The 16,313-nt window shown below is 39.2% G+C and overlaps 1 protein-coding gene across 8 annotated transcripts in view; it reads left to right on the top strand.

Moving 5' to 3' along the window:
* gria4a (glutamate receptor, ionotropic, AMPA 4a) overlaps window positions 1–16,313 on the top strand; it is a 150,237-nt gene that overhangs the window by 3,424 nt on the left and 130,500 nt on the right. For all 8 annotated transcript variants that reach the window (XR_002919762.2, XM_036215073.1, XM_024276788.2 and 5 more), the window contains exon 2: window positions 66–224. Coding sequence is in view for 7 of the 8 variants with exons in the window: in XM_036215073.1 (XP_036070966.1) it covers window positions 66–224 (159 nt within the window). In the remaining variant the exon portion in view is untranslated. The remainder of the gene's footprint in view (window positions 1–65; window positions 225–16,313) is intronic.

Below are 16,313 nucleotides of genomic sequence, written 5' to 3'. Positions count from 1 at the left end.
GCCATAACTCACTTCCTCTTCCCTTCCATCTCGTCCTTCTCCTCCTCCTCTGTCCCTCTCTCCAGGTGGACTGTTCATTAGGAATACAGATCAGGAGTACACGGCATTCCGGCTAGCTATCTTCCTTCACAACACCAGCCCTAATGCTACGGAAGCGCCCTTTAACCTGGTGCCGCACGTTGACAACATAGAGACCGCCAACAGCTTTGCAGTTACAAATGCGTGTAAGTGTTTTAAGTGACACATTCTTCTGTTTCTTTGTCTTTCACGTTGTCTTTGCTTCTGCTGTTGCTGCTGCTGCTGTCTGCAGGGAAAAAGAACAGCATTGGTTTCAAGACTTTAAATTGTGGTTAATTTAGTGGTTTAAGCTCAAACTTTGTTGTTCTGGTTGAAGTGTTTGGTAGTAAAATGCAAACTGCAGACCAGCTGAGTTCAACCTTAATTGTGTGCAGCTTGGTTGATTGTATCTTAAGAGAGGATGAGAGGATTTTAAACTTGTGCTTTGACTTTAAAGAACCATTTTGATGATTTTTTGGTGTTTTTAACATCTACTTTTGAGAATTTTCTGATGATGGAGGACATATATATAAAGGAAATTAAGCTCAAAATTGCGTTTGTGGGTATTTCTTTATTCAAAATGTTTTTGAAAAGAGCTTTTATGTGACGTAGAAAATACACTAGCGGGGTATAAGCTCCCTGCTCTCTTTAAATTCCGATGTATCCACTTGTAGACGAGTTGATCCATGTACGTCTTTGTTTTCCAAGCTAGAATTTGAAAAAGTAAACAGATGGATTATGGGAAGAGAGGTGAGGTAACTCCATACTAACAGTCCCACTCTGAGTCAAATTTCCACGGATCTACTGCCCCTCTGCAGATACTTTGTCCTGGAAAATGATGCAAGTTTTTTTTTTTTTTAATTTTGGCTAAAGCTGCAGAAACATAAATAAAACAAACACTTAGAAGGCTTTGAAAAATAGATCAAAGTGGGTCCTTAAGAACATTTTAATAATGTTCTTTCCTTTGGTCAATACTGATGATATAACCTTTAAAAAGCCTGAATATCAGCTCTCATAGAGTGTTGTGGCTCTTTGGGTACAGCTAAGCTCATAACGAGTTTTTGTATTCCGAACAAAAAGAATAAAACAGGACTTCATCTTGTTTTTGGGGTTTTTTTTGGATAGTGACAGCTGATCCTCCACCTTCTCCTCCTGTACTCCTGCAGTTGAGATCTCATCCTTGACAGTCTTTGTTGACCTGGAAATCTTTGAGCGAGCTTCTGCGATGTTCATACTGACACACCGGTGTTAACAAGGCAGCAGCATGTTCCAGAAATGCTTCTGTTCAGAGCTGTAATCTTGTTACCGGGTTTGTGTGTGAAGAAAGTATCAAGCTGCCCACAGTCTGTCAGAAAAATTGTTTTTATCTCACTTTTTAAAAAAGCGCTCTCTGATTGTGGTTTCTGGTTTCCACATGTTTGTCCTTTTGGGTTAGTTCCAAACACAATGCCGACAAGTTTGTAATTTTTAGTGTTATAAAAAATGTTTTAGAGTTTGTTATTTTCTTATCTTTGCCCCATTTTCACAAACTCATTTTTTACTTTCTGTTTCGTGATTTCCATGACTTGTTGAAAGCATAAAGTGCATGAAAGATGAATGAGTCACCCTTGAAGTAGTTACATGACGTTTGTCAGTGAGCCGCCACTGTCCTGGTTTCTTCAAATGCATTTATATCTGACTGTCTGTCATGACTCACTTCAGTTCTCCGATGTTGGATTGTTCTTGACCACCGACTGAGACTCAGGAGGAATTAACTGATCCCATGGAACAACAAAAATGCTTTTGAAAGTATCTCAAAAATTATAATATAAAAGAAAATAGAATTATTAGTATTCTTTTTCAAATATTTAAAACAAGTTTTAAACAGATATTTCATAAGAAAAGCTTAAAGTAAGTTAATGCTCCAGAACTTTGCTTCATATTTTTTATGGGAATTCAAAGAGTGACCTTGAGCATGAACTTGGTAAGAATGTCTTCTATGTTGAAAAACAAAAAGGTGTGAGAATTGTGACAAAAGTATCTTTAAAGTACAGGAAAATCGTAAATACTGGTTAAAAAAATAGAAAAGGTAATTATAATAAGAATTGGAGAGTCCGTTGACTCCAAAAATAGTGCTTCAGTGATTCGTGAAGCCTCACTTGCCGACCACTACCATACTTTATATGTCAAATAGATGCTAAAAAAGCTCTTTGTCTGTTCTTTCTCCACCCTAAACTGTCGGGAACAGGTGGTGTAGGACCCAAATGGAGGTGATCAGGGTTGATTTCAGAAAGAAAAGGTTAATAAATAGTTTGAAGGTTATTTGTGATTTGGTATCTTTTGTTGATTATTTCAGATTGTTTCATATCTTGCCCCTTTGAACTGAAACACATATTTCCTTTGTTTTTGCTCTGGATTTTGGCAATAAGAAAATCTCCTTCTAAACTTAAAGTACTTTGTCCTTTTTTTAAAATTGTCCTTACTGCGTGGCAGACATTTTTAGATTTGCTTTATCCATTAATGTTTAAATGGACCGTACCATGATTTTCTTAAGCGTTTCAGAGTGAACTATATCCATGTATATCGTCATATATTACCCTTGGAGCACTAAAAGGCAAATTATTTATGAAATATGAGTTATTTTTCATGAGTTTTCCTACCCGGAAGTAACATGAGTTGATTCCAGAAGCTCCGCCTACCGCTGTGTGCCGCCTGCCAGGAAAAGCCGTGTCTCTGTACTTCTCCTACGAAAATAACCCAAACTTCTTTAAAGGTAGATGCACTTACTATACACGCGGCTTCTGTGCTGGACCGGGGGTTTGGGGGGTGGGGGGTCTTAAAGGATCCCCGCGTCTAAAGTAACAAGCACCTGTTTGAGCTTATTGAAGACAGGACACAACTGGAAGATATACGGTATTCTATATCTAAAAAGTTTTTTTGCTGATCATCACTAGCTCAGTGGAGAAATTGAGTGTTGTGTTAGTCTGGGGACGGAGCTGTCAGAGCAGACTCTTACTGGAGGGAGCTGTTGACAATGTGCTTACGTCAGCACGTTTCCCCCCACTCGTTTTCGTGGATATGGGAGAGGCTGCTACAGACAGCGCAGGTTTTTAAAGAATTACTCTTAAATGCATGAACTAATCAAAATGTGGTTTTGGTGTTCTTTATAGTGAGGAATTAACAGTACAATAGACTTAAAAGCTCAAAAAGTAGAATTTTTATGGTAGGGCCCCTTTAAATACACGGCTTAGCTAAATATTTAAGTTTTGACGTTTTTAATTTACTGAAAAATAAATTGAATGGATCTGTGAGGATTGCGGACTTTGGTTTAGTTTTTGTCAGTTGTGTTATGCGTTTTGGTCTTGTTTTGTTTTGAATTGTCCCACATCAGTTTCAGGCTTGTCAAGATTCACAGCTGTCTTTATTTCAGTTAACTTATTTAAGTGTCTGGTTTTCAATTTTTCCTTGTCAGGTCACCTGTTCTGTTCTGTCACCATCTTGGTCTCCTTGAGAATTAGTCATGTTTTGCTTCATTAAATAAATGTTTTAAGTTTCTGCCACCAAGCCTGGTCTCCTGCGTTTGGGTCCTCCACCACTTGTTCCTGACAGGATTTTGTATTGGCTGCCAGAGATAATGCCTGTTGTCTTATTTGTAAATAAAAAAAATAGTATGTTTTACATTTGTTTTTTCCCCCAAATTTCAATACCAATTAAATTTAAAGATGAAAAAAAAAGTTTCCAGAGCAAACCTGATAACGAAGAACTAAAAACCAGACATTTATACACACTAAGGAGTCATTCATTCATACTCTTAGTCCCTTCTAGGGTCACGGGGCAGCCGAGGCATAGCCTTTCTTCTTTTATAGCAGCTTTTATATTAAATCATTTAGTGATGTACTGGGACCAAGTAAACATCCCTGGATTTAGTCTGAATAAGCATGTACGACTGTTTGTTTAATTTTATGTTTATGTGTGATACGACAAGCTCGATCACAACGCATTTTGCAAAACATTCACAGTAGGAAGTCATACGGCTGAAAAACTGCTTTAGTGAACGTAAAAACCTGTAATTTACAGAAAGTCTTTTTCATAGAGGGATGATTTGGCTGAAAAAACAGTCACTAATCCTCACCGCTGACAGTGTTTTTGCACCAAGTGCAGCGAGATCCAAAGTCCCAAACATCTGCAAACCTGGAAGATCAAAGACTCACAGGTTGCAGGGTAGAAAACGACAAACACAAAATCATCTGCAAGTCATAATGAAATGCTGACATACTTTCTGTAGTCATTATTAGTATTTTTCCCTAATTTCTCAGCTGTTTCTGACAGAAATGCACAGAGTGGTGTTGCACACGTGACAGAAGACAAACCACGCTGACATTTATTTAGAAGCTCTCAGAAGTGAGTGGGGGGGGGCAACGACAAGCCTGAATAAATGTCATTGTGCCCTTATGTGGTTAGTCACCAGAACCACTTACTCGTGTGAACGTCTGAGCGTCCTCACGATTTTCACACATACGAAACAAAGATGTTTGCGATGTCTCTTTACGCGTTTTCTCTTCGTCGTGAATGTTTGTCTTCATATGTCGGCGCGACTGAAATGTGGCTGCTGTCTCTCAAACATCTGTAGACTGGCTGTGGTTTATGCTGTTTTAATTGAAAACCCTGCAGTGCAATTAAGGCTGCATCTGTTTGTGTGTGTTTGAGACTGATCCTCTGCTGCCCGTCGGCCCGTCTTAGGTCAGAGAATGAGAGGCGGATGATGGCTGGGGTTAGTTTTTAAATAAGCTAACTGATCTCTTTATTTCCCTTTGATTGATTGAAAAGCTGAAGCTATGGAGCTGAGAATTAAACAAGATTTATGGCTTTTTTAATGAATAAAAATGAAAGTGTCAGAAAATTGTGAAGGGTTTCCATCTTCAGCGTCCAGCTTTTCATGCCTGAAGCTGAATCCCCCTCCCAGGTGTTAAATACCCCTTCATCTCATTAACACAACCCAGGGGTTCATTTATTTTTGTCAAAAAAGGAATTCAGAATGATTGTGTTGTAACAATGTGCCTCCTTATCTCATTAAAGCTTTAACAAATCGACCAGTGGGGCTGTTAACTAGGCTGCACGAACCAAATCAATATGGTATTATACAACTACGGCGCTCCTCTTCACAATTTCACATCCGCGTTTTCCAGGTACAAAAAAAGCTTCTTGATGTCCAGAAGGTTTTTTGAGCACCTGTCCAATGATTTGTTCTGTGTCACAGGAGGATAATACATGCAGACGTTTAATATGTCTGCAGGGAAGATCTTTCTGAATCAAAATGCAAGTCGCATACGATCCCAAATCAAAACCGTGTGATCCAATTTCCGAGTTTGTCTGTCTCCTAACCCCTAAATTATAGACACAGATAAATGAATAGATTCTTTAAAACAACCTGCGGTGATTGGAAAATTAATAGTCCAGCTAGTTCTCACCCACAAACATTATTGCACGATGCTGCTGTCTCTGTGAGCCTGATGAGTGGGAAGGTAGGCATTAAATACAAAGAGCCAGGTGGGTTTTTCACATTATGACACAACTTCTGCATTTATGCACATGGTGTAAGAGGGTGGGCTTATGGGAAATGCATTTGAGAGTATATAAAACAATGGCTGTTTAACAGTCTGCATGCAGACTCTAACCAGGTAAGATATATTACATTTCATGGTTGCCATGTTTTCCATTTAGACATTAACACTCTATTTCTAGTGACATAGTTGTGTTAAAACCTGCTTTGTCTGGTTCAGTCAAATAATACCTACAGTAAGTTGATTTTATTCAAACGATTAGGTTATATAAATTGAAATAATTAATCAAATTGTGTTTTTATAAAGAAATGTTCCCATCATGTTAGACGTTTAATTGTTACAATCTTATTAGCTATGTGGAATTCCATATGCTATAACACAAATAAAGTCTATCTAAGAGTTATTATTCATTTCTGTCTATAAATATAAAAAATAGGTTGAAGACTGATACATGTATAAATCTAGTTGTCAGAGAGCCTGTTCAGTAGCTGTACCGATCTCCAATCTGTTTTCATGCTGTGCGTTCTTCCCCCTGCTCAGGGTTGGGGAGGGGTCAGGGACCTTTGCCTGCTCTTACTGGGCAGAGGTGGGGGCTGAACCCTGGACAGGTTGACAGTCTATTGCAGTTAATGAGACATGTCACTCTAAACACAAAGTAGCTCGTGGTGAAAAGTCAGTCACTTCAGCTGGACACATTCCACTGATACCATTGATTTAACTGGATGCAGTCACACATACGGGTCCACAGAGTCGAAACAATCTGCAGATGTTGGACATGTATGGTCGGCTACTCTTTTGCTTTCAGATTGTCTTCACGGCGCCCGTTCTTTCTTCTTTTGTTTGAGGGAAATTTGCTGAATCAAGTAGAAAAACTTTGAGCTATAACATATTCAGGACCCTATTGGAATGATTTATGTTTTCTATTGACAAATAAATGAGTTTCTGAGAGTTGGGGGTGATCATCTCAGTTATATTGACTGAAGCTTTGCATTTTTGCTGTCTTTCGGATGTTGTGCTGACAGAAGCACACACAGTATTTGAAGCTTTAGTTACAACAACTGCCCTGGGGGAGGATGCAGAAAAAAATGGGCAAACTTGAGTGAAATATCAAGGTTGCAGATACGAATGAGCGATACGTTGGTGCCAGTATCAGCCGATATTTGCATAATTTGAGTTGGCATTGGCCTGATATTAAAAATAATCCACCAATATTGTTCTGACTGTTTTTAGTTCTTCGAAATGTATACTTGTTCCTAATAGATCCCTGGCATTGAAAAGGTTATGGTTTACACTTGTGTCAAATGGTCTGAATGTTTTCAGATGTTGTAACGAGGAGGCTGAGGCGTTGGAATCCATTTGCAACAGACTTTATTGGAATGTAATCAGACAAGGGCAAAAACAGGTCAAGGTCAAAATCCAGGCAGAAGTCAAAATGAGGAGCAAGGCAGGGCAACGGAAAAACAGGCAGAGGTCAAAAACACAAAGAAGCAATAATAGAAAGATCGCTCAGAATTGTATGCGTGGCAAAACAATACTTCGCATAGAGTAGCAGAGTCCAGAGGATGAATCTGATGGAGTTAATGACATAATGGTGATGACGTGAGTGGAAGGTGACAGAAGTGAGCAGCACAGGTTAATACTCCGCCAAGAGCTCCCTCTGGTGGTCGGAGGTGGAGCTGGACAGCAGATTCCTGACATATATTTCCAAAGTTTTAAAGTGATACTTGTTGCTATGAGATCGCTTGCTGGATTATAAAAACAACAAAGTACAACGTGATAATGCAGTCAAAGAAAAGTTGTGTATTTCTCGTAAAGAAACAAAAAAGACATCTTAGCATTTTAGACAATATCGGCTATCGGCTAAAGTTACTGGGGAAATATCAGTTATCAGTATTAGCTGAAAAAAATGATATCGGTTTATCCTTAGTTGTAGACCACTCAATAAAGCCGTGGAGGGTAAAATATCTTGCACATTTTTTTACAAGCATGCTGTGGGTGATAGGTTGTAATGAACACATATAAAACACACACATGTAAGTAAGGGTGAAGTAGGTTAGATTCCGGTGTGTCATTCAGATTTTTCATTTTTTAAACCTCCCCAAATGTTAGACTGCAAGGAGCCCATTAGTGCTCTTCACTTGATAAATATATGCTCCTTGGATGTCTTCATTTTCCTCATCTTAGCTGGCATCTGGCTCAAAACTATACGACAAGATAGCTCCAATATTTTGTTGCAGCGGTGATGTTAGGTTGGGGGTGTGAGGGGTTGTAAACTGGTGGGAGAGAGTGTAAACAATAGGATGATGGGAAGATAGAGCAGACTTACTCCATCCCAACAGTCCCACCCACAACTCAGAGGGGAGTTTATAAAGAACTCCTGCTGCTCTGCAGACTATGTCCTAGAAAACGACAAAGTTTTTTTATTTTGGCTAAAAATATCATAATCATAGTTTTAAAAAAACGCAGAAAATGCCTTTACAATATAATCAAAATATTATTGGAGTGGGACTTTAGCATATGAACAACAATGGTGCATTCCAGTTTCATAATACCTCTTGAGATAGCCTTCAGAGAAAGATGCAGTTGCTCCTCTCTATGACCCTATATGGTCCTGGAAAACCCAAAGACCCACAGCACCAGTACCGTTGTCTGTGACTAAGGCCTAAACAGGATCCTCTGAGCATACATCTCAGGAGTAATCTGGTGCTCGACTTCCTCCCTCCCTTTTAGAACTTGCATCAGACCATCAGGTCTAGCTTTCTGTCATTGGTAGACTGATGCATGATCACCCTTGAGAAGAAGAAGTGTTTGACAAAAAAAAGAAAAGAATCTTTTCTGTCTGCTGTGTCTACAGGCTACACATAACAAGCTGAACCACTTGTCCCTTTTCTCCTTACCCGTTTCTTTCTCACACTTTGCCCATTTTTTTCGTCTGTCGTTTACCATCTCTTCTTCTCTTTGCTATTTTCCATCTTCTGTCACACTCTCTTTTTTTTCATCACATTTTGCCGTCTCTCCCCCCTGCTCAGGCGTGGTGAATGGATCTCTAAATTAATCCCTTACTCTTGCTCGGGGTGGCGAGTAACTCTCTGAATTAGAATGGGGAATTCTGCCTCTGACCTTGACCAGTCCGTCTCTATTCTGGTATTCAGAAAGCGTGAATGGATCATGAAAATCCCCAGTCTCCATCTCTTATCCTAACCGCACAGGAATGCCGCTCATTCTTTTGTAGCGGGGTCAGAATTCCACGTATCCTTAACGGTTATCATTCTATGTCTGTCTCTGTGTTCGTAGAGGTTTCAGTCTCGACGTTTTGGATCTTTAAATGTGAGTGTGAGCAGATTTATGATGAATTCCCCATTTTTGTGTCAGGATTCACTGTTTCACATCATCTGACTTTAGCTAAATAATTAAATGCCATTGTCATTTCTATGAATGTGACTTACAAAAATGAATAAAAAAAAAGTAAGTAAAAGGCAGTAGCTTGTGTTTATGTATTCACTAATTTTTGGCATATTTTCTAAAGCAAAGTTGAGAACCAATGTTGGAACCAATGAGCTTTAAGCCTTAGTCCCATGTACCTGTATGGGGGTTGATCTGTATGGATGCTGCAGGTTTTTGGCTTGTCTGGGTCGGTGGAGAGTCGTAGAGAGGAGCAGCGGCATCCTAAGGGGAGGGATGTGTCTTGCATTTTTTTGAGGCTGGTATGGCTGCCTCCTGGGACATCATGAAAGTAGAACATATTTTTGTTGTGTGTGTGGTAAGTGTATGGTGAAGTATTAGTAAGGTTAATGTGATGCTGTCATATGGTGCCCTTACACCACAATCTAGTTGTTGTTAGGTAGGTGGGAGAACAGGCGCAATTTGCGCGGCGGAGGCGCCCAGTTTCAATTTTAAGTCAATGGTGCAGATGCGAACTGAAACGATCTGAAGTCCCATGGCGCAGCGATCTGGCAGAAGCTCCATTTGAGTGGCGAGGTGCAAATTGGGTGGCAGGGCAAAAAGGTAAATATCTGAAGTTTGACAGGTCGCCGCATCAGATCTATCAATCAGGAACTCTGCTTTGGGCATAGGACGTTTTTAGTGACTTGATCAGCGGGTAGAATATTAATCCAATGCGAGCTTTTTTGTCCTATACATCCATCTACTTCCTTAACCTGCTGGAGCTGCTGGGTTGCTCATCGGCTACTTTGGGGCGAAGGCGAGATACACTCTGAACAGATTGCTGGCTCACTAGCTAGATATGCCAGTAGACAGAGATTTGCTGCGGGGTGCGGAGCCTCCCAAATCGGGTCTCATCGAGACATTAAAAAAAAAAAAAAAGGCAAACGTCCTCTAATTTTATTTTTTCCCTCTCGGGTTAATACTGGACAGTTAGCCTTCAAGCTCAGCCACAGAGACACAGAAACACAGTGGAGGAAGCTGTCATTCAGACAAAGTCTCCAGAGTGAGATAGAAACCCCTGATACTGGGAAAGTTTTGTAATAATCACATTAACCCAAATATGGAGACGTGATTACTGATGTTTTTGTTAGACTCTTCAAAATAAATAAACCAATGTCTTAACATCATCTGTGTCTTCCATACATTCTAAGTGAGAAACCCATAGACTCCGTTCCATATAGCGATCATAAAAACATTGGCTGGTAGCTCCCTATCTCATACAGCCGTAGTGTCAAAGCAGCGAGCAGTAAATTTACCGTGTGGTGAAAGAGGGGTGGGCCACGTGAAACTGTGTTCGGTGTGAATGCACCTTTACTAACTTCACAAATACTGAACGTACAGGGTGTGATTTGTAAGTGCCCTTAGGACGTTCACACAAACTATACTGTCTAACTTCCTCATTTCTAACAGTCTGGCTTCACTCAAGAGGCACAGACTTATCACATACTTCACTTACCCTTACGTGTTGTTTAAGTGTTCACTACAACCCGTAGAAATAAATGTGTGTGAACAGTTTTACCCTAAAGTGACAAAGTGGTCTACAATCTGGATATTTCATGAGAGCCACCTGTATGCCTGGTACAGGTTTGCCCGTCGTTCGCCCACAGACAGCCTGTACCTAGTACAGTTGTGACTAATGCTTTAATGACATTCCTGTTCCCTTCTGATCAGTGACAAAAGACAAAATCTGACTTAAGATGTTTAGACGGTTAAATTAATCTCTTCTCTATCAGTTAGGGTCGATACAAGTCCTTCACCTGAAAGACGACTTCATAAGTTCTAAACAAACGGTGATGGTGATTTGTTTGGATGCAGTTTGACTGGTTGATTATTGTGGTTCATAACCTCATCTGTCATCTAGAGTTAATACAGATGTGCCTGAGGTGAACCACTCACAGATCAATACACTTTACGTCTTATTGACTGCAGCAGATTGCATTAACGGGCAGGTTGGACCTCATTATATTCCCCTTGCTGTGCTCCCTTGTCTTTGGAAATGAGAGCCAAAATTAACCTATTCAAACATGTCATAGAAGCAGCTTTGAAATGAGCAAATATCTGCTGTCCACTCACGTCTCGTGGAGATTTCTTATCATTTCTTTCAATAAGTAGATCTATCGGAGATCTGATGAAACAGAAGTATTGTCAGCTGGTTGTAGCCCGGCAGCACTCGCCCACAAACGCACTTAAGTATCATTTCTTCCATGTTTTTTTTTTTTTTTTCCAGACTGTCTGCGTTCCTGACATGTATACAAATTGATTTGCTAACATCTCCACATATTTCCAACAACCTCACAGACAGCCTGCTTCTGTGTGCCTTTTGCTTTGCTCTGCTCTCTCATTAAATGCCCCACTCTTCTTGTAAATGATTGAGACACAGCATAATAGCACAGTGCAATCATCATTATTGGCAACATTTTGGACGGTCATATGTCTTCTCTATGACCACACAGGGGAGAGCAGAGAGAAATCATCTCCGAAACCCTGACGGGGAAGTGCGGGCTGACTCTGGTCTGTTTCCTGGCACCAAAACCCATTGCTTGCTTTATTGCTAATACCACTGCAATAATGGGTTAATTTCAAGCATGATGGGTAAAACAGCACCTGCTTGTTCTCGGTTTATTTTCAGTGTGAAGTGGGCGGCAGGTGCCAAAGCAGGCGAGTCTGTGTGTCCAGGCAGCAGTGCTGGCTGCACCATTAACGAAACAAGGCTGTTTGCCAACCCGCACTCTGACTGACAGCTGCAGCACTCTTCATGGTGTTACTTGAAGGAATAATCGGAAGTGTGTCAGACCTAACCATGACTTGAGTGACAAAATTTACTCATCAAAAAAACGGATAACTTCACACGTTCCGGCTGCGTAATATGAATCAATAGAAACCAAATCCAGTCCTGATTTAGATCTATAAAAATATATCAATACCATAAATTTAAACATTAACACAATCAAAGTGAATCCCAATCAGCTGATTCAGATTAAACCGTTGAAGACTAATGCCACGTTCATATACAGGAATGTGGCTCAAGTTCAATGACTGGTTAAATGTGTGTTCTTGAATGCACATTCAGCATATGGTGTTCACACAGAATTAGTAGTGATTCTTATTTTTTTGCTGTGGTTTACTAGCTCATGTCTGCCACCTACAGTCGGAAGAAGTTTGTCAACGAGGTGCAAATCTTGCAAGTTTTGCTCCAAGTTTTTTCTTTCACAGCTCCATTCCGATATAAGACTTGGTGTCATAGAATTCCTGACGAGCACAAACTGAAAGTATTAATTTCCTCTCCATGATCACTTTTCAAATCGTTGGCACTTCGGTGTATTAAAAAGGATGCCATCCATTCGTCACTACCAAATTTAAGTCCTGATTAGTCAAAGTTTAAACTAATTTCACTTTTACTGTCTGAGCATTTTGTATGTAGAGCCCAAAAAACAGTCTAACCAATGTGCGTAGCTACGCCTGAAAGCACAAGTTTTGAACGCGGAAGCCCAAAAACGCGCATATACCTTTACATGCATATGCATGCGTTAATGTTCAAACATTCAAATGCTTTATTGTCATCCAGTAAGGAAACGGGTTTATCTGTACAGTGAAATTCTTACTTTGCAGTTCACTCCGAATGCCATAAAACATTTAAGGTTAATATATATATATATATATATATATATATATATAAAGGATATTTACAGGATGTCTAAAAGGAGCATAATAGCTGAATATTAACAAGACCAGAGTTAATCAGCTGTTGTGCTAATTTTGCTGAGTGACTTACTCTGCAAAAGAGATTTACATAGACTTTTCATTAAAAGTGCTCGCTTGTACGCACTTTGCCAAGGATGGTATTAATGTAGAGCTACAGTAGTCAAAACTAAAGTTACTTTAGTGTTTATTTTAACTATCCTCTCTGTGATGTAATAGATAGTTTAAGTGAGGATTTTAAGTGTCAAACATTACTTCACTGTCTTAAAAAACAGACTGAGACAGACCGGAAGATTTGCTGTGTGTTTTAGTTACAGAAGTTATCATTTCAGTGAAACTCAGTGTCTTAACTGTGGCTGAATGACGGTTATGTCATGATACAGACACACACAGGAAGCAGCTAAAACATCAGCACAATCATCAAGTGATAAATAGTGTAACAATCACAGCTATATTTTTTATTTATTGTATCTGTCCTTTTAATTAGTATACAATTAAAAAAAACTTCAAAATAGACTGCCTGATTTATGTCTAAAAGACAAAAAATGCATTAAATTTAAGATTATTATTATCAAACTTTTTTTTTTACTGACAACTTCTGTTTGAATCTACTTAAATTGAGAAATAATAATTAAAAAAAATACATATAACTAAAGTTTTTCGGGTCAACAATATACTATGTATTTTTTTTTAACTGCTCAAGCCTGCATGGTGGTGAAAAGCGAGTAATATGGTTATGTCAGACCACACAGTACGTCTCAGCCTCAGTGAATAGCCGAGCTCCCTCCGGTGACGCTGACTTTCCCAGGATGAAAGGATCTCCATTGAACACTCACATAAAGTGACCCCCACCTACACACATACTACTGTTCAGCTAGTAAGAGGCTGAAATGTCGCTGTCTGTCTAATACATTTCATTAAGATTTAACGTCCTCTCTGAGCACAGGGTAAAGTAAAAAAATCCACAATTTTGCAAGTTTGTTTTTTCTGGCGCTTTTAAAAAAAGAAAAAAAAAACCGATGATGATGGTTTGAAAGTGTTTTATTTGAAGACAACACAAAGTGCTTGAATGAACTGAATATTTGCAGCAAAAGTGTCTCATTCAGTTTTGTCATCCTCTCTCTGTTGTCATCATTTTCACGTTCTGTACATCTCACATTAACACATTCCATCATTAACAAAAACATGCTTGCACTTGATAATGGCCAATACAATGCCTTTTTTTCAATTGCTCTTTTTTTCAAATTCTGACGATATTTTAATTTCATCTCACATTTTTTTCCCCGTTTCTCGTTTTCCAAAAGTATTTTTTTGCTGCCTGTTATCACGTTTTCTCTACAGTTAATGACTGTTATAAAGAGGAATCAGACAAGCTGTAATGCCTGTTTGGAGAGTTCAGCTAAATTTGAATTAACACGTTTGCAGCTGAAGCAAAAATACACCTGCTGTGTTATCTGTCCCCTTCATTTAATATCTCATTTCTCTCAAACATTAACTTTGATTTTTCAATCCCAGTTGAGTTTCAGTCAATGATTATTTAACAACGCATAGTTTTAGCACAGTTTTTTTTATTTTTTTTGAAGGGAGAATTGTTTCATCTTGATGGCAAGGCCGAGCATGCCACTAAAATGTTTCACAAATACACATCAAGAAGTCCCTGAAACCCCGCTGTGTGTTTGTTTCCATGGATTTATGCTGCAGATGAAAGGAAGGGCATTAGTTAATATTGATGAGCGTTGCCACTCAACCCTTCTCACTGAGGCTCAGTTAGAGATGAGAGACGTGGCCTTTGCACACACACAAACACACGCACACAATTTGTCCCACAATTTACACAGAAACCAACACTCAAGGTTTTGCCAATTAAAGAGAGAAGAGAGGGAATAGTTTACGAGTGGAAGTAGTTCAGCTTTAATGATTACGCTTGTGGGTTTTATTGTGTTTTTTGTGTCTGAGTTTACTGTTCTATGTTCATATGTGAGGGGTTTCTTCCTCATGTCTGCTTTTAAAACAGTCGACAATTATCTGTAACTCAGATTCTTTCAATCCATATGCTGAGACCAGAGTCAGCCTTGAACCAGCTCATCCTCTAAAGCCCATTGGTATTCAGTGCGGGAACGCGATTTCTGCAGGTAATTAATCACATTTGCAAATGGGAAGAGACAGAGTAGAAAAGCAAAAAAAAAAAGCCATTAAAGTGATCAGAGCAAAAGAGGGGCTCATAAAAAAGACTCCCTCGGAAATGCAGGAAAATATTCAATTACATACTCTTGGTATGATCAAGGGGCAGAGATACTTACAAGAGGCAGGGAGAATCAGTATTATGCCTTCATGCTGGACAGTAAGATGACTGTGTACTAAGTATTAGCCTTGTGCATGTGGTGTGTGCACGCATTAATATGTATATTTTGGTATTCTTTGCCTGTGACATCTTGTGTATGTGTGTGTAAAACATTGACTGTACATGAAAACTGGACTGAGTGACCCCTCCCCCCTGGCATTCCAAACAGGAAGTGCCTGCTCCCATAGATTTCTATAGAGAAATAAACAACTCAGTCTCTGTATTTGTCAGAATAATCATTCTTGCTTTGATACGTTTTTAACAAGTTACTCAATTTATGAACTGACCAATCAGATACCTCAATAAAAGTAGGCGGAGCCTGCTGGTCCCCATGTTCAACTTTCAGAAAGTTTGATTGACAGATTTTGTGTCAAGCTGTAGGGCGTTTCATAAAGCTACCTCCTGAATGGTCAGAAACATAGAAACATTGACTCCGAGCGACTCGGACAAATCACTGCTTACTGATGACGTCTGGCTCCAATATGGCGGCATCTGTGTTGCGAAAAAAAATAGCCACTGAATTAGCTTTATTTTGTTGGAGCTGGAAGTAAACCATTTTCAATGAGTGACGTCACACTCACTCATTCCAGTTTTTGTATACTTTCAATGGTGTGAACATAGACTTGAACCTTGTTGGGGCCTTCCAATCACAGTGGTGTTGAAGTTGGTCTTGATGCAGAGAAATTTAATTTTATAATGCTGGGTGGTTAACCTAACATGCACATATATTGTCTACATTACAGTATATAATGACTGACATTTTTGATTGTACTGTAAAGTATTAATCGAATAGAATAGAATGTCCCCATAAGAATATCTGAACCAACATGTGTGTGCTTATGTGAACCATAGGGGGAGAAAACAGTTTGTGTTTTGGTTAGTCAAAAGTCAAATATCTGTTTGAATATTCACATTCTGAGGCCTCTTTTCATGGAACTGGACGCACAATCAATATACGGCCCTTCAGACAGACAGTGACAAATGGACATCCCTTTTCTTCTATTTTTACCCCTGAGTACTTTTTATGTCTTGCTTGACTTCATTAAATTGTAGAGCAAAAAAAAAAAAAGCTCAGGCCTTATTATTACCGAGTCTGTTTTCCTGGGAGGATGTGTGTCTTTTTGGTTAGCCAAACTCAGAGTTCTTGCCCTTTTGTGGATGACAAGATCTTAAGAAAAAGATGTCACACTTAAACAATGAAAAAAATCCTTAAACTTTCTTTGATGTTCTGC

Source organism: Oryzias melastigma, linkage group LG13, assembly GCF_002922805.2.
Source record: "Oryzias melastigma strain HK-1 linkage group LG13, ASM292280v2, whole genome shotgun sequence".
Classification (NCBI taxonomy): domain Eukaryota; kingdom Metazoa; phylum Chordata; class Actinopteri; order Beloniformes; family Adrianichthyidae; genus Oryzias; species Oryzias melastigma.
The sequence above is the reverse complement of the archived record's forward strand: the minus strand, read 5'-3'. Positions and strand labels throughout refer to the sequence as shown.